General features: G+C 36.4%; 1 protein-coding gene across 2 annotated transcripts in view; it reads right to left on the reverse strand.

Moving 5' to 3' along the window:
* Positions 1-2,480: 2,480 nt before the first annotated feature.
* DDX1 (DEAD-box helicase 1) overlaps positions 2,481-19,488 on the reverse strand; it is a 33,430-nt gene continuing 16,422 nt past the window's right edge. The window contains exons 14-26 of one of the 2 annotated variants that reach the window (XM_004274867.3): positions 17,126-17,186; positions 13,968-14,066; positions 13,077-13,166; positions 12,160-12,348; positions 11,439-11,490; positions 9,603-9,749; positions 7,178-7,269; positions 5,392-5,464; positions 5,166-5,238; positions 5,040-5,082; positions 3,833-3,928; positions 3,459-3,579; positions 2,481-2,809 (exon numbers count right to left, since the gene is read on the reverse strand). In XM_004274867.3, coding sequence (XP_004274915.1) covers positions 2,679-2,809; positions 3,459-3,579; positions 3,833-3,928; positions 5,040-5,082; positions 5,166-5,238; positions 5,392-5,464; positions 7,178-7,269; positions 9,603-9,749; positions 11,439-11,490; positions 12,160-12,348; positions 13,077-13,166; positions 13,968-14,066; positions 17,126-17,186 — 1,267 coding nt within the window. In that variant the 3' untranslated portion in view covers positions 2,481-2,678. Of the gene's footprint in view, positions 2,851-3,458; positions 3,580-3,832; positions 3,929-5,039; positions 5,083-5,165; positions 5,239-5,391; positions 5,465-7,177; positions 7,270-9,602; positions 9,750-11,438; positions 11,491-12,159; positions 12,349-13,076; positions 13,167-13,967; positions 14,067-17,125; positions 17,187-19,488 lie in introns of both variants that reach the window. The other variant, XM_033437418.2, reaches the window with a different exon arrangement.

Consider the following 19,488-nt stretch of genomic DNA (forward strand, 5'->3'; position numbering starts at 1 on the left):
AGGAGAAAAACCAAATACCCCTCCACAGACTCCCAGCTCTATCTAGCATTCCTCTCTAACCTCCCCATTTGGACCTGAGAATCATCTTCCAAATGGAGACCCAAGAGTAAAAGCTTAAACTAGGAAACCCAGGTTCTGGTCCTGGTTCTACCAACTGGGCTGTGTGAACACGTACTCCTGGAAACTCAGTTTCTGTACCTATAACACGAGAACATGAACAAGATCAGAAAGACCTCTTCCAGCTCTAATCAGTTTTTCTTAATTTATTTTATTTTTGGCTGCATTGGGTCTTTGTTGCTGCACGCAGGCTTTTCTCTAGTTGCAGCGAGCGGGGGTTACTCTTCATTGTGGTGTGAGGGCTTCTCATTGCAGTGGCTTCTCTTGCTGTAGAGCACGGGCTCTAGGTGCGCAGGATTCAGTAGTTGTGGCTCGCAGGCTCAGTAGTTGTGGCTTGCGGGCTCTAGAGCACAGGCTCAGTAGTTGTGGCGCACGGGCTTAGTTGCTCCACGGCATGTGGGATCTTCCCGGACCAGGGCTCGAACCTGTGTCCCCTGCATTGGCAGGCGTATTCTTAACCACTGTGCCACCAGGGAAACCCAGCTCTAACCTTAAATGCTCTAAATCTCAAGACTTTTCCTTGCCATTATGTCAATTCAAAACTTGTTTCTAAAGCAGTGATTAATAATGGGCATGAACACGGCAAGGAGCTCATCACATAGCTTTGAGATTGGTTATGGTAGTTCTAGGAAATCACCAAAGACAGTGGTCTAATTAATATGTATAAAATAGATAACTAATGAGAACATGCTGTATGGCACAGGGAACTTTACTCAGTGCTCTGTGGTGACCTAAATAGGAAGGAAATGCAAAAAAGAGGGGATATATGTATACATATAGATGATTCACTTTGCTGTACAGTAGGAACTAACACAACATTGTAAAGCAGCTATACCCCAATTAAAAAAAAAAAGTTATGCCAAAGAAATATTATGTAAACATATGAATAACTATGTGTAAAACTGTTCTCAGTATTGTTGAAATTAGTGACAAATTGGATTTACCCTAAATATCCAGCAATAGAAGACTGTTAAAATAATATATGGAACACCTAAACAATAAAATACTATATAGCTATTAAATAATTTTTTTATAGAAATCTCTTTGCTTTATCTCTTGTTTTACTTTTGTATCAATATCTGGAAAATAATATATACAATGTTAAAAGTGTGTTTCTCTGGTGTTGGGATTTTGAGTAACTTTTATGTACTTCTTACTTACAGATAATGTATTATGTAAATTAAAAAAACTATGTAATATAAAAATAGAAAGATCACTAAATATATGGAAATTTATTCTTAATAGCTGCTAATTAAGAAAAGTCACAGGGCTTCCCTGGTGGCGCAGTGGTTGAGAGTCCGCCTGCTGATGCAGGGGACATGGGTTCGTGCCCCGGTCCGGGAAGATCCCACATGCCGCGGAGTGGCTGCTGAGCCTGCGCGTCCGGAGCCTGTGCTCCGCAACGGGAGAGCCACAACAGTGAGAGGCCCCGCGTACCGCAAAAAAAAGTCACAAAAGTCACAAAAAAGAATTAATCTATTCTGTAAACCACCCCCCTTACTTGCTAAATAAAAGAAAAACTACTTGTTCTATGTAGTAGAAGTAAAACAAAAAAAAAGCAAAGACAGTGGTCTAGATATAAGTGAAAGAATGGAATCCTCATAATCATTTCACATAAACTATGACTCAATATACTAGGTAATGGTTTTCCCACTGCTTACACAGTGAATTTCACTCAAGATTTTGCTTGAAGAAAATATTTCAGTGCTAAAAGATTTAAAAACCATCATATAAAGAATTATAATAGCCTGTGCTATTAAGGAATCTCTAGGGTAAGAATAATTTTCCCAAAGATACTACTTTATAAATAAGAGTCAAAAGGTACAAAGCAACAATTCAATTGTATCTATATAAATTGTCCCTTTTCCTTCTGGTATTTTAGGCAAGAGGGTTTGAGGAAATGTATTTCAAAGAACAGCCTTTAAATTTAATTTTATGACCTAGAGGGACATTAGAATAGTTTTATCTTTACAGTATGTATCACCTGGAAAGAAAGGTTCTTAAAAAGATAAACCTTCAGAAATACATCTTCACAGTCACCATCACCAAATCAGTCATCAGTCCTTAGACATAGAACCTTTTCTAAGTCCCTAAAAAACTCTAGGCCTCCAAACTAACCCAGCTGTCCTTCCACCTTAGGATCATACACTTTTCTTTCATGCCACGACTCTTCTCTAGCTTCAACATATACCGAGGCGACCATGACCATCTCAAGGCTGTCTCTATTTAGGACCACTTCTTGTGAAAATTCCACACAGGTCCTCTGCCGAATGCACATACCCATAAACTTTACTTCATAAACCCAGAGCTTTCTTGAAAAACTATGAAATAATTTTAAAATAAGACACAAACTTGCATGAAAATATAGTCATCAAATTTATTATTTGCATTAGGTTGCCATTCTATGAAGAATTCCTAAGGCTGATGTTTCTTGACATGCAAGAGTTAGCGTTAACAGCTTAAGTTACTATAAATACTGCTGCTTGGAAGCAGTACAACTATTTTAGAGTTTTAAGACTATAGACTTCTATTATTCAAACCTTATTCAGTGAATGTTAAAATCAGAAGGTTCTGAACAGCTGGTTAGGAAGATAGCCAAGATGCAGGAAAGACGTCTGTGCCTCCTTTTCAAGGGCAGCCAGCTCTTGAACCGTAGGTGCCAAGATATCCACGTGGCCTTTATAGTTTCCACCTGTGTCACACACACGAATCACAGTGATGTGAGCGGCATGCCTGAAATAACGTGTCAGCAATGCTTTGGCTCAATTACATCAACTTAAACGTTGCTCCTAGCGATAAAGAGGTACCACTGAGCAAGTTATCTACAAAAGAAACTGAGCTCTGAAAGTGTTACATCCATTAAAATAAATGATTAGGCCTTCCTTACTAACAGCTGCCCCAATAGCCCTGCCAACCCCTCCCCTAGTCTCTTTTCCTTCGTTTAGAAACCACCAGTTTAGCCTGAATCTTTAAAAAATTTCCGGAATGAGCTAAGAGCATTGCAGGCAAAGGGAATAGATAGTATCCTGGGTTACCGCTTGTTCAAAATTACCATTATGCTCTTGTTTCCTAATAATTCCATAAATTTTCAACTACTCTTATGACATTAACACCTCAAGAGAAACAGCGAAGCTGCTGTCCATTCACATACAGATCACACAATAAGAAATGCTGCAAGACAAGTATGCATAAAGTGCTGCAAGACTGATAAGGAGGGAATGATTAATATGCTAAAAGTATACACTAAGCATAAGGAAATGAAATACTCTCTTCTTAAACTGAAGCTCAAAAAAGGGACACATTCACATTTAAAACAGTATTAAAAGTAATTCAAAGCTTACCACCAGCAGCTCTTTTTTGACCATAAGTAACTTTCCCATCAAATTCATCCACTGGTACCTTTATATCTGGCTCAACCTGCGAAATGGTACAGTTCAGATGTTCTTCTACCTCAGACAGCAACTAAGAAAGGGAGAGGAAATCGACAGAGTTGAGTTTTAACAGCATTAAATAAAACCAGGAAGGCTGTAATACTTAGTATAAATGGAAGTAAGATTTCTGAGGAGATGAACTCACAGGTTACAATTTATGAACTACCATAACATAATCACTCATTAATTCTCACAGTTCACAAATAGACAAGAGCTGATACATAACTTTTACAGATAAATGCAGTCTATTCCTACCAATTTTAATAAGACTCTGTGAGCCTTACCTGCATCTCATTGTACCATATGGTACAGCCACCATCTTCCTTGAGTCTTGTGTTGTAACACCCTTTTCCACGGCTGCTACATACGTGGTACCAAACCTACGAAGATTAACATGTACGGAGACTGAAACATGCTACATATCTTTGTTCTCAGTTAGTTTTTTAACATTTTCTGTCCTCAGAGCACAAGAAAAATAGATTGCAGGTATGGTCTGTCATCCAGTTACTACCACTATTAGTAGCTCACTAACTAGGTCTTTTGAAAGAGTTCTTTTTGAAAGGAATCCAAAAGTTTTTCTAAAACAGATGTCAATTATAGAAAGGAATTCTCAGATAAAAATAATGAGAAAAGTAAATACTGGAGAATGCTATATCAAGATTAGTATCAAAAATGAAGTTCAAATGTTTTCTATAAGATATTTTTTAATTTTTTTAAATAGATCTTTATTGGAGTATAATTGCTTCACAATAATGTGTTAGTTTCTGTTGTATACCAAAGTGAATCAGCCATATGCATACATATGTCCCCGTGTCCCCTCCCTCTTGAGCCTCCCTCCCACCCTCCCTATCCCATCCCTCTAGGTCATCGCAAAGCACCGAGCTGGTCCCCCTGTGCTATGCTGCTGCTTCCCACTAGCTATCTATTTTACATTCGGTAGTGTGTGTATGTCGATGCTACTCTCACTTCGCCCCAGCTTCGCCCCTCCCCGCCCGGTGTCCTCAAGTCCATCCTCTACGTCTACATCTTTATTCCCGCCCTGCCACTAGGTTCATCAGTACCATAAAGCAAAGAGCAAAAAGCAAAATGAACAAGTAGTTTGGGGAATGAGTGTGTGGGAGTTCCTTACTCTTGCAGCTTTTCTGTAAATCTGTATCAAACTATTGTATCAATTTATATCAAAATAATAAGTTAACCCTCTCTCCCATAAAAAGTCTACCATGGCATGATGCCAGAGAGGGTTTAAATACTTTTCACTGAAAATTATATGAAAGCTATTAGGGAAAATTACATTTCATATTTTTCCTTTCTAAACTTCATCCTACTAGTCGTCCATTCAATGAATGAAGAGAAAAAGATGCCATTAAAAAGTTCATTTATATTCCATACGCAACTGAATTCAATGTAAATGAAAAAATCAAACTGCTTTCATTTCCAACATCTAAAATGACGACACAAACAATGAGTATAATACAGCACTGAAAAGATTACCTTCTCTTTTTCTGTTGCCACCAGGGAAATGGCCAGCCCCATCCTGAAAGATTTTAAAAGTCTTTATTAGACTTTATTCCTGAAGCACAGAAGCTTAAAAAGGACAAAAAAAAAATGACAGAGTACCTTTCAGCTCTTCCTACTCTGCCGATTCGATGGACGTAGTTTTGCTTTTCATCAGGCAAGGTGACATTTATAACTGTAAACAAAAGCAATTACTACCAATTGACAATAGTTCCTAAAATTTTCAAACATACGTGATGTTTGATGTTCTGAGTATTTCAAACATATTAAATGGTTTCCCTTGAATTCCATAAAATTCAAACTGCAAGCATAAAAACTTTCTTTTTACCATAAGGAACACCATGGATATCAATTCCTCTGGCGGCTACATCTGTGCAAATCAAGAATCTTACATCTCCTTTCTAAAGAGAACAGAGAGGAGAGAAAGGACCTTATTAGTATATATACTAAAAAACCCCCACAAATACCATCTTTCCCCTAAATGCGACCTCTAACAACTAATGTATTCGTATCATATTAGCGGTCTAGTCGTTCGTAATTCACTGGAACAAGTATTGCACTTTTAAGTTGTAATTTGCTGAAATATGACATTTAAGGTGAATAAATGAACGACTGGATTCATCTCTGCTTTTTTCACATAGAAGTTCTTAAACCATTGCTAAAATTTGGCTTCGCCTTTAGAAATCCTGACTGGTAATTCAAAACATAAGACAGAATAAAATGTAAAAAACATAAGCTTTACTTTTACCCTTGTATTAAAATAATTCAGAATACTAGATATTTTACCTCAAGGTTACACTTTTTGTGACAACAGATAAAATCCTAGAGAGACTGGGCCCCTGGTGTTCTCACCAAGAATATACCAATTAGCCATCAGATGTCATTTGTGCTGCAAGGCACAGCAAGGTTAGAGATTTGGAGGGGGTGAGGGGCATACTGACTTCTGGTCCAACAAAATGCCAGGATAGAGAAGGGTGGCATAAATGCTGAAATGAGGCCATGTGATTTTTTTAAATTAATTAATTAAATTAATTAAAAAATTAATTATTATTTTTGGCTACGTTGGGCCTTCATTGCTGCGCGCAGGCTTCCTCTAGTTGCGGCGAGCGGGGGCTACTCTTTGTTGCGGTGCGCGGGCTTCTCATTGCGGGAGCTTCTCTTGTTGCGGAGCACAGGTTCTAGGTGCACAGGCTTCAGTGGTTGCAGCACATGGGCTCAGTAGTTGTGGCATGCGGGCCCTAGAGCATACGGGCTTCAGTAGTTGTGGCTCACAGGCTCTAGAGCACAGGCTCAGTAGTTGTGGCGCACGGGCTTAGTTGCTCCATGGCATGTGGGATCTTCCCTGACCAGGGCTCGAACCCGTGTTCCCTGCCTTCGCAGGCAGATTCTTAACCACTGTGCCACCAGGGGAGTCCCCCGCTGTGATGTTTTAACATCCACACCAATTATGCTCAGCATGGAAACATAATCCAAAATTTTTAAGCCCAGTACTTCCTATCTTTTTTCATATTATGGGTCTGAGAGAAATGATATTTGTACTATACGCTGGGTAAACACACTGTGATAAATGATGAGAATGCTTGTGGGTGGAGGCCACTGACCTTGAGTTCTATATGGCTCAGCCCAAACCATCTACACCAAAAGCTATACAACCTGTTCATGAGCTGAAATCACTTAACTGTGACAGTCTATCCCAAATAATTCAAAATATATTTAATTCTACGAAACAGGTATTCTGATACCTGTCTGAATCTACAAATTAAGTTCCCTATGGGTATTGTTACAATTTATTAAAAAAAAAAAGGCTCACAGACATGATTTAACTATCTAATGATACATCTCTTAAAAATATCTACCTGAAAGAATTTAACTAAAACTTCCTTAAGTTGAAAATTCTTGTCAAGTAGTGTTGTGCTGATGGAGAACATGTAATTTACCATTTGACTGTTAAAGATGACAAAGCCCTGCTGTGATGAGGACGTAACAATAGGGCAGAAGTATTTTGTAATTTCTAGGACAAGAATTGCTTTAACAATATTAACTGGAACTGATTAAAACTAGATACAACTCCCCTCTTACGTTTGAAGGAAATGCAGTCAACTAAGTATCAGTACCTTGAATCTTTCCAAGTTTTGCTTCCTCTCATGAGGCTTTCTGTCACCATGAAGACAAACACATGAGAACTGGTGCCCCTTTTTATCAGGTCCTAGTGAAAAGCACATTAAACAGTTAACCTTGGAAAAGGTGACGACTAAGACTATGTCAAAAAAACCAGTAACATTTAGACTACCAGCTGGGGTATAATTCTACGGAGATCTATACCCCAACTTGTCATAAACCATGGTTAACACAATTTCTGCCATAGGTGAAATACCCTTAAAATGAACTCCACGGGCACTAAAACTGATTTGCTCTGAAGGACATTTTAAGTAACCTTTCCCAAACTGCAGTGGTAGTTTCTGCGTACACCGGGAACCTCACCTAACCCATGTAAAGCGAAGAACCAAAAAGTAAACAAAAGAGATTATTCTTGGAAGAAGCAAAACAGGCATCAGGAAGTTCATGCCCTTACTAAAAGGCCGCGACCACAAGCCTGCCCTCCTCGAGGTATTCTAAACAACTGAGTTATCTGGTTTCTTGGCCAAAGCAGATTAGAAGCAGCAAACTGGAAGGATGGAGAAGTGGTATTTTAGAGGCAAGTGCAGTGGTAGCCAATCCTAAAAGAGAAAGTCTTCAAGTAGACACAGTAACAAAAAGCAGTGCAGTTCAGACCAGAGTAGTAATAGTCACTGTGAGAATTCTTTCAATTTTGCTGTATGTTTGAGAATAAGTGTTGGGAAAATAGATAAAGTAAAAATAACCATTAACATTGACTATACTTGCTTTACCACATATCTATCCATCCTTCTATCCCTCTATCAACTCACTTTTATATTTTTGAAGCATTTCAAGGTAAACTGCAGGTATCAGTACACAGTTCAACATGCATATCATTAACTAGAGTGCAGTATTTGTTCAGGTTTTTTCTCTTGTTGACGTTAAAGTTACATACAGGGAAATGTACAAATCTTAAGGGTACACTTTCTGAGCTTGGACAAATGCATACACCCATGTAGCCCAAAGCCCTATTAAGATACAGAACACGAATACCATCCACCAAGTACCTTCACGCCCTTTTTCCCAGTTAGCCACACTCCCACCTTCCTGGGGACAACCACTGTTGTGGTTTTTCTCTCATCGTAGATTAGTTCTGGCTCTTCTAGAACTTCACACAAATCGAATCATACAGCCTGTACTCTTGTGTAAGAATTCTTTCATTCAGCATAATGCTTCTGAGATTCACCCACCATTTTTGGGCCCATCAGCAGTCCATGCCTGTTCAGTGCTGAGTAGTAGGTATTCCACTGTACAGATATTTTGCATTTTGTTTAGCCATTCTCCTATTAATGGCCTCTTAGTGTACAGTTTGGGGCCATTATAAATGAAGTGCTATGACCATCTTGCACACATCTTTCTTCAATATATATTCTCACTTATCTTGAGCCAATACTTAGGAGCTGAATTGCTAGGCCATAAGACAGCAATGTTTAATTTTATAAAAAACTGTAAGACCTTTTGCCTAAGTGACTGTACTTAAACAATGTATGAGCTCCGGTTTCTCCATATCCTCACCAAAATTTGGTGTTTTAAGTATTTTTGATCTAGTCACCCTGAGTGTACAATTGTATTACATTGTGGTTTTATTTTGCATTTCTCTAATGACTGATTACACTGAACATTCTCTCAGGTTAGTTTATATCTTTAACATTAATTATGAGGAGCATAAAATTATAATCATTATATCTTCATTGTAGACTGAATATTTTATTACATAGTGACCCTTTTTATTTCTAGTAATATTTTTGCCTTAAAGTCTATGACATCTCCATCAATACAGTTAGACCAACTTTCTTTTAATTAATCTTTTAACTGACACATACATATATTTTTTCGTTCCCCTCCCTTTCAATCTATCCACGTCCTCAGGTTTTAGGTATGTTTCTTGTAAACAACATACAGCTATACTTTATCCAGTCTAACAATCTATGCTCTTCATCAGAAGACTTCAGTCCACTGATAAATACTATAGTGTTTATCCATACGCTCAGATTTTTCCACCAGCCGTTATTACTCTATAATTTCCAACTGCTCTGCTTTTTCTCATTTTTCCCCCCTTCCTTTCTTACCTGTTTTTTAGATTAAGGTTTTTTTTCTCAGTTATTGATTTAGAAGATATACATTCTATTATTTAACGATTACACTTGAAATTTTAACATTAATCAAAAACGTTACCCTTCTTCCAAATGATATAAGGGCCTTGGAATGCTGTGATTCATCTTCACTGTAGTGAAACTGTACCTATGTGGAAAATGATCTCATTGTCTTTCCTACATCCTTGCTTTAAAATCTGGGCATCCACGCTACACTGCATCAACATGAGACTAACAATCTATTAAGTGAGAAAATAAACACAATTTATTTCAAGTGAGGAAACATTACCTCCTCCTTGTTGCATAAAATACTGCTCCAAGTTATCACAGTCGATTTTGGTTCTACAGAAAATGATTGCTTGATCCATCTTGTGTTCCTTGATTGCTCGGACAGCATACTCCCCCTTCAGGATTTTAATAGCTTCAGACCACATCTCTTGAGTAACACAATAACAACGAAAAAAAAACCACAGAATTTTAATCTGAAATTGTCATGAACACACATAATTACAGACTTACTGCTTCACTCACCTAAAAAACTCTACTTTAATACAAGTATTATAGACAAAACCAAGAAATAAAAAGATAGGGTGAAATGGTGAGATAATTCACTTGCTCATTTATTTTTGTTTCTCTTAATGTTTTTTATGCCAGTTTATGGGATACCAAAACACCTATAACCATACCTCTTAAAAGGGAAAATGCACATGTACAAACACACACACACACAAATAAACAGAAATACATACCCACAGCAAAACTTTGTTCCTACCTCTCATTGAGAACTAATCATATTCTGCCTTGCATTAACTTCCCTAAATGCTCAATAAATGTTTACTCAATTACTTTAACCTCTTTAAAAAATAATAAATGTACTTTCTAAATCAATCTGAACACCAGAAAGGTCAAACTTCATTCTATGAAATAAATATTTTACGTCAAATCTAGTTAGTAACTTCTTAGTTGCCATCCTCCAAATGTCTATTTTTCAGTGTGAAGCTGGGCTATAGTTACTCTACAATCATATAATGCAAAATTTTAATTTTGTAATCCAACATATTTCTAAGGTCTCTCTAGTCGTCTCTAATTGTAGTAAAAACGAAGCAAAACTTTTACAAGGAAAAATATATGAGGCAGTAAAAAATTTTTATTTTATAAAATGCATTCCCAAACAGCGGGATGATTGATACATTATTATTTTGACTATCAGTGTCTGCTCCTCTCCAACAATAAGGCTGGCTGAGCATACACCTCATAAATTTGGACCTACACATAAATCTGAGTTCAAAGGAACCGTCTTTAATCAAAATTTCAGATAATTCACCTTTTAGATACTTGTTAAAAATCTACCAGTGAATCCAACTATGAACAAAATGCAGTCTAACCCTTGCCAATGATCCACTTGAGACATGTGATATCAGACATGTGGCCTAATGGGTTTCAGATCTCTTCTAGGTTCTCTAAACACTATCCTTGTATCATGCTGCATCTTCATGTATCTTTGAAATATTATGTACCTGATACAAACTGTCTCAATTCTGCATAGAAGTATCTTCATTGAATCAATTAATTTTAGGCTTTTTCAAAATTGATAAATATTTAATGATATGGAGTTTCAGTATGGGAAGATAAAATAGTTCCGGAGATGGATAGCGGTGACGACTGCACAGTAGGCATGTGCTCAATGCTACTGAATTGTACACTTACACACAAAAAGAACCATCTCAGGATCACTTCTGTATCTTTCACAGGGTTGTAGCTAAAGACATGTCCCTTTGTTACCCAATTGCCAGATATGAAGAATCTACATGACATTTCTCTTGGAATCCAGGGCTAAAATACAACCTGTAGCCAGAGAAATTTGCTGGCTTCCTGGAAAAATGAGAATTGTATAATCCAAAGTATTTGTGATTTGGATGCCAGGAGACTAATACCTTAAATTCAGTGATTAATATTCCTCTAAGCTGACTGATATCAGCTTTCCCCCCATTTTTAAATTATTTTTGTTCCTTTTATTTTCAGATTTCCTGTTCCTTCATGAGAGGAGACAGGGCACACATTCAGTAAAACAGATCAATTCGTTTTCAAAATCTTTCCACGCATTTTATTGACTCTTCTAACTCACCTGGACTGTTTGCACCAGGTCTTGTATTATCTTTTGCATGTACTTCATCAGTCTGTCAAAAGGAAAGGATAAAACAGAAGTGGGGAAGGGTTAAGTAATGATTCAGAACAGGTATCTTTTTATAAAGGGAGAACTGTATCTAACTTTAGATTGCATTTCAGACATACACCTTTATAATCTATAGGCAAAACCATTCTTCAGATTCAGAAAAACCCTTTATTAATTATAGGTCTAAGGCTAATCAATTTTAAATATAATAATAAAAATTCGAAGGTGGTTTTCAAAACATTGTGTATTTAGAATAAGCATACCCTTATTATATAAAGGTAAATCTAACAATGGTGGAAAAGTGAGATGATGGACTCATGAAACTGATATTTAGAAAAATAAGGCACATCAAGAAGACTCTAAAATGCTACTAAAAATGGAAATCATTATATCAGAAATTAGCCCTAGATATACACAGGTAATCCTATTTATTTACAAAACCTAAGTCAAGAAAGATGATTACAGAAGTAACTTTATACAGAGAGAAAAGTAAAGTACGAGCCCATCACTTATTCCATACCTAACAGACCTAAACTCTTCTGGTCAACGTGCCAGACTTCTCTTTTCTTAAAGGTACAATGTCTGGTTGCTTTAAGCATCATGAAGAGCTCAAGGTTAAACTAGTTTATGAATGCTTTACTCTACACAAATGTGAACGTTATAAAGTACTTACCCTAATGTGGTTTTTCCCAAGCCTTTCCCAGATTCTGTCAGCTTTGGGATTCACTGGGACAACAACATGGTGGACAGTATCTGGAACAGAATCTTCTCCTTTCAAATCAACCCAGGTGGGAAAGTGCATGATCTTCTCAGACAGTTTCTTCACATCAAAAGAGTGCAAAGTGGCTGAGCAAACAATCACCTAAGAATAGAAAAACCAAAATTTAGATAAGCTTTTATAATAATAATGATTCTAGCATATGAATACAGATGTGGGGCATGAAGTACGCTAAGCCTGGAATCTAAGACAAGTTCAATACCTGACTCTGTAGCAACAACTAGTGGTGTGACTTTGGGCGGGTTAATCTCTCTGAGCTTCAGTCCCCTCACTTGCCACAGAAATCATGCCATCTATTCCTCAAGGTCCTACAAAAACTAAGTAAAATGAAAAGGTTTTTAAAAATCTAAAGCCATAAACTTGTCCCCTTCTCTTAAAAGCCTCTCCTCTTGAATTCTTCCTAAGAAAACAGAATGAGAAAGAGTAATATTTTAAAAAATAATTACTAAGGAAATAACTGTTTTTCTACAGTTCAAGACATTTCTCCTTCAAAGAGGAAGCAGTGCTCAGAGTCTTGAATATAAACCCTAAATGCTCTGTAGAAAACAAAAATAACGATTAAGAATTTTTTACTTATAGTCTTCTGTTACACCTAAGTAATTTCCTTAAATTCTCTTCACCTTTATTTCTAAAAGCAGCTCATAAGACTGTTTCCTTTGTGTGTACTACTTAATCAGTTAATGAAGAAAATGTTTCATACAGCAGTTAACGTAATCAGAAGACACTAAAATGTCAATGTAAAACAAAAAAAGTAAGCATGAATACGTAACAATTGTCTACATGTATTTTAAGATGCATTGGTTATTTCATACCTGAAGTCTTTTTCCATCAGAGGTAATCTGAGGAATCTGATTGTGAATCCTATTTATAAAATCAGAGTAACCTTGAGAAAGAAGCCCATCCTGCGTAAGAAGCAAAGAAGAACATAAGTTTTGTAATCAGTATCTAAATCTTTCTTTTCTAAATCAATTGCAAAATATAAGATAAAGAAACTAATTCATACATATCTCCATACTTTCAAAGTAATTATTTTCTACTGGATATTTAAAGGCAAGTTGTAAATTCAACTTTAAAGCCCATGTGACTATAATATGAAAAAGCTGACAATAAATAACTCAAAAACCATACTCTGGTATTCTAAAATGAATACAAGAGTTAATAACTCCCACATCTCCTTCAGAATACGACTCTAATATGAGAAAGCAAAGACCTTCAATGTTGAAAAACTACCTCATCTTGAAAATAACTTGGAACTATATCTCAAGAGCCCAAAACATATTAATGTAATTTGTAATGTGTAAAAAAAAAAAAAAATGTTATGTACAAACAAGATAACTATTTGGAGTACAAAACAAACCTACATGTCTAGTAATAAGGGTGGTTAAATAAGCCACGAAGTGTGCATATGAGAGACCATTAGACAGCCTTTAAAAATTGTTCATAAATAATGACATGAAATACTTATGTACCATATTTTTCTAAAAAAGATTTCCCAGATTCTAAATAGCCTGATTGCAACTACATAAAATAGTATTTACTATAAATATAAGCAGTGAATGAAAATACACCAAACTGGTAACTATGTTTCTCTCTAGGGATTGGGATCATGACTAAATTGTATTTTTTCTTCACCATTTCACATATTTTATCCCCCAAAACATAAGCAAATTTTTTTTTAAAAGCATGAGTATATTTCAACATACAGCTTCATCCAGGACCAGGAATCTAACTTGGGATAAGTTCAGCTTTCCAGTTGACACCAAATCATCCAGTCTTCCTGGAGTGCCAACAACTATATCTACCTAAAAAATATCCAAAAAAAGCACCTTAAGAAAACTGAAGAACTATTGTAATCACCTTAGAATAGCAACCAACAATGGTCTACTTACAATGAAAACATGCATATTGAAGCAGTCATAGTCAGCTGTAAATGTGCGAAACAGGAGTTCTAGATAATGCTGTATTATTAAACTTACACCTGCTTTGAAATTAATGGAAGACTCTGGCAACTGACTGTAACATTTTAACCTGTTATAGACAGTCTAGTATATAAAATTTGTTTTCCAAGTGAAAAGTCAAATGAATTTACAGGAACTCTGAAATTAAACCAGGACCCAAATCCCAGCTCCACCATTACCCAGCTGTGTGACCTCAAGCTACTTAATCTCTTCTAGTTTCAATTTTCTCATTTTTTAAATGGGTAACATTTTCTGCTTTGCAAGACGGTTGTGATAATTAAGAGATCAGATATGTAGTGCATTTGATGCCCAGTGTGCCAGGTGCTTGATAAATTTGGTTATAATTAATAATGAAGATGACCTAATCCAGGAAAAACAGCAATAATGACTACTTGTCAAGTGCTTATAATGAACATGTGCTGTGCTAACCTTTTACAGGTATTATATCATTTCATGTTACCACTAAGGAAAACACTACTATTATTAGTCCTGTTTTTAAATGAGGAGACTGAAGTTTAGAATTCTAAAGTCATAAGAACTTAGATGATACAGCTAGTAACTGGGATTCAAACTCAAAGTCCAAACATGAGAAAAGGTCTAATTCAAGTAAGAACAAGTTTTATTTAGCTTTTTATTATAAAAATTTTAAGACATCTACAAAGAGAATAGGAGCCGCCAATGCCAGGACACCCGATTAACCACATTTTCCATTTTCACACACACACCTTTTAATCAAGTCCATGGTATAGTGATTAGGAACATAGGCTTTGAAGTAAGTTCCACCTATGAGTTGTAAGATCTGGGGCAAATTACTTAATATTTGGTATAAGCCCTCTTCCTGATCTGTAAAAATGGGGAAGAGGACCATCACAAAGGGCTATTGTGGGAATTGAATGAGAAAATGTATGTAATGCACTTAGCAGGGCCTGGCCCATTTCTAGAAGGTAATCAATAAAGGATAAATATTTCTAAAGTGTGTATATGGAGGTATGTGTGTGAGCACAATAAGGTATTATATAAAATCATTCAATAAATCAGACAATTCAAAACTTCTACTCTTTATCAACAGGCATAAAAAATGACTTCTTTTTCACTTGTGTTCTCCACTCTAGACTAAAACCGTAACTATCTCCTAACAAATTCATCACTATAGTCTCATTACTTCAATATCTCACCCCTTGAAAAACTGAAAAAGTACTGTGCTGAATGGACTTTTAATTTGATCCAGTAGAAGGCATTTAAACTCCCATAAAAAGTGAAAGACATTTCTGAAGCTATTGTTTCAACTATGTTGATAACTGTAAGCAAGTCTCAGTTCAATCTAGAAAATACTGTCTGAAAATAAAACCCACTCAATGTATTAAGAATGTACTATGTGCCAAGCACTGTGCTGGACACAGCAATGAATACAATACCACTCTGGTTCTGTGGGTAACGTCTCTTTACCAAAGGATTCTAACCCACTGTGCGAGTTTCCTCCCTCCTCAATTTCAGCAGGTAGTCAGCATGAAAACAGAAACTCGGTCTCTCAGGTTTAAAAACAAAAAGTCAAATTGGAAAAGCCTGAGAGAAATAGCTATATGACTTGGATAATGGCTCCAACCACTTCTTCAGGCCTAACTGCACATGTTGCATAACTGTGCAACTTTAAAAGATTAAAAAAATTACATAGTTCTATTCTCTGACTCCAAAGCTGACTTCTGCCTGTAGCATAAGACATAACACAGGGCTAAGGGTGCCAGAGGATGGTGGGAGATAACAGAAGTAGACAATGTAAGATGCAAGGAAGAGCAGAAAGAGAATATATTACATCCCCTAAGTAGAATGGAACTGAATCCTGCCAGGAAAGCTATGGAATAACACTCCCTTTACTTTGCCATTAGCTTCAGCCAGTACCAAATTTTAGATCTGCCTGGCAAAAGCAGATCGAATTCCCTAAAAGCTCCGGAGCTGGACAACGTAAGTTAAGAAACTTAATAACTTACGTGGAAAATGAATTGGGGTTTGAGGAACCAAGATAGGGAATGAACATATTAAATCTCTCTTATAACCATTAAAATATAGCAAATCAAATAAGAACATAACAAAGCTATGTTACTATCTTAGAATAGTATTAAGTACAGTAATGATTCCTTGCTCTTAATATGCCACACAACGTCAAATCAAAACCATTCAGCCTGAAATTTCATTTGACAGCAGCACCAAGGCAACTGAGGGGAGAACATATTTGCTCACCGTAACTCAGTATCAAGCAGTTTAGATTAAATGATAAAATGTTTAGGGAAGGAAATGAAAGAGAAGTTTGTAAGGACAAAGTTACTTCATACATACAAAATATTTTATGAAGTTCTACCTGTACCTGAACTGACAGGCAGTTAAGAGTTTCCCAAACTTCTTCCCCAGTAATGAGGATCACAGTCCGAGCTTCGTCCTCGGTAACAGCACAGCCTTTAAGACTTCCCCTTACACAAATCTGAACTCATCTCCCCTCCTACTAGAACCACATCCTTCAGCCCTCCCAAGGATCACTGCCAAAACTACCTTCTCTGCAATCCACCTTATCTCTATTTCTATTCTTAACTCCAGCTGCTTCTTTTTCAATTATCCCCAGAGGAAATAACTAAATGCATGAAAATGCGAAGGAAATTCGCAGGTGCTCAAAAGATAAACCAAAAAAAATTCACATATGTTGGAATTTTGCATAAGGTGTTTGGAAGAAACTACTATGCTGTACACTTTGGGAAAAGGAAAGGCATAATTGTAAGATATTTTTGAACATACATACACTCTTTTGAACTTGTTTAATTTCAGCCTCATTTGACTTTTCTTGAAACACAGCAGAACTATATTGCCAAAATGACAACACATAGTGTTACTTTTTAAAAATTAAAAGTACAACTTACCCCATTATCCAAAACAGAGAGCTGATCCCGTGCTGCAACACCTCCAATTATCAGAAGCTCCCTGAAATAAATACCAGAATAATAACGTAGAAAAGGATTAAAGCCTGCTTTATTGTTTGTTTTTTTTCAGTTTTGGGGAGGTGGATACTACAACTGAGTAACTGAGAAAGAATCTACAATGAAGGTCTGGAGAAGGAAAGAGACAAGGCACTTCATTTCCAGGAGCTACATAAAATGTTAACGCACAGTAAAGCAACTGAGGAGAATGCGAAAGCTTGGAGCCCAGAAAACATCAGTCCTCATCTATACATCTTTCTATATTAGGATAATTCCAGGTACCCCAAACTCTGGTTTCAATCAATCTTTATAGACACATGTGGTTGTACGTGTATAAAATATATACTCTGAAAGAATATATAAATATTAATTTTTAAAAGTTGCCTCCAGGTTGATAACCAAAAACTGGGGAATGGGGTGAAAGGAGACTTACTTTTCACAGAATATCCTTTTGTGTTTGAATTTTTCTCACTCCAAATACTTCTAAAAAATATGTTTAGATTAAAAAAGATTACTTTGGGACTTCCCTGGCAGTCCAGTGGTTAAGAATCCACCTCCCAATGCAGGGGACGCGGGTTCGATCTCTGGTTCGGAAACTAAGATCCCACAAGCCGCAGGGCAACTAAGCCTGCATGCCACAACTACTGAGCACGTGGGCCACAACTAGAGAGCCCGCATGTCACAACTACAGAGCCCACGTGCCACAACTAGAGAGAAGCCCGTGCGCTGCAACAAGGAGCCTGAGCACCACAACAGAGATCCTGTGTACCACAACTAAGACCTGACGCAGCCAAAAATAAGTAATAAAATATACTCTAAAAAAAAAAGCTTTATGCCAAGACAATTCTATGGGGGGAAAGAACAGTCTTTTCAACAAATGGTGCTAGAACAAATAGATATGCATGTGCAAATGAATGAAGTTAAACCTCTTCTTTAGGTCACACATAAAAATTAATACAAAATGAATCACAGACCTAAATATAAGACTTAAAACTACAAAACTCTTAGAAGAAAACGTAAGAGTAAATCTTCATGATCTTGGGTTAGGCAAAGTCCCTTACAACACCAAAAGATGAACAAACAAAAAAGCAACAGATGAAAAAATAAACTGGACTTCATCAAAATTAAAATCTTTTGTACTTCAAAGGACACTACCAAGAAAGAGAAAAAGCCCACAGAATCACAGAATGAGAGAAAATATTTGCAAATTATATATAATTAATCATAATACTACATGTATATATCTTACAACTCAACAATAAAAAGACAAATAACCCAATTGAAAAATGGGCAAAGAATCTGAACAGACTTTATAAATGGCCAGTAAGCACATGAAAAGATGTTCAACACGATTAGCTATTAGGGAAATACAAACCCAAACCACAATAAGACACCACTTCACACCCATTAGGAGGGCTATAACTGTAAGGACAGATAATAAAGTGAGGATGTGGAGAAACTGGAACCCTCACACATTACTAGCAGAAATGTAAAATAGTGTTGTCACTTTGGAAAACAGTTGCGTGGTTCCTGAAGATGTTAAACATGAAGCTACTATATGATCCAGCAATTCCACTCCTGGATGTATATTCAGGAGAAACGGAAATGTATGTCCACACAAAAGTCTATACACTAATGTTCATAGCACAGTAGCCAAAAAGTGGAAACAACCCAAACATCCATAGACTAATGAGTGGATTAATAAATATGTGGTAAATGTATACAATGGAATACTTTTTGGCAATAAAAAGGAACTAAGTACTGATACATGCTACAACATTGATGAACTTTAAAAACATTATGGTAAATGAGAGAAGCCAGTCATGAAACAGCACACATTGTCCAATTCCATTTATATAAAATGTCCAAAACAGGCAATTCTATATATGGAAAAGAGATCAGTGGCTGCCCAGGGATAGGAAGGTGTGAGGGAAATGGGAGTGACTGCTAAAAGGTAGTGTTTCTTCTGAGGGTGATGAAGACGTTCCAAAATTGGTTTTGGTGGTCGCGCAATTCTGTGAACATAATAAAAACTAAAACAACCTGTACACTTTAAAGAGTGAATCGTATATGTGCATTATATCTCACTATAGCTATTCACAAAAAGATTGTCTCCTTTTTATAAATAGCAGACAAAATTACTTCCTGAGGCAGCCAGACAACTTTCAATCAGAAGTAGCTATCAACTATCTTCATCGATTAATTTTACTCTTATTTAATCAGTCATTTAAAAAATACCATAAAATACTGGGAAAGTGGATGATGTTGACACTGAGTCTCATAAATTCTATGACTGATGAAAAGAA

The sequence above is a fragment of the Orcinus orca genome, chromosome 13 (assembly GCF_937001465.1).
Source record: "Orcinus orca chromosome 13, mOrcOrc1.1, whole genome shotgun sequence".
In the NCBI taxonomy this organism is placed as follows: domain Eukaryota; kingdom Metazoa; phylum Chordata; class Mammalia; order Artiodactyla; family Delphinidae; genus Orcinus; species Orcinus orca.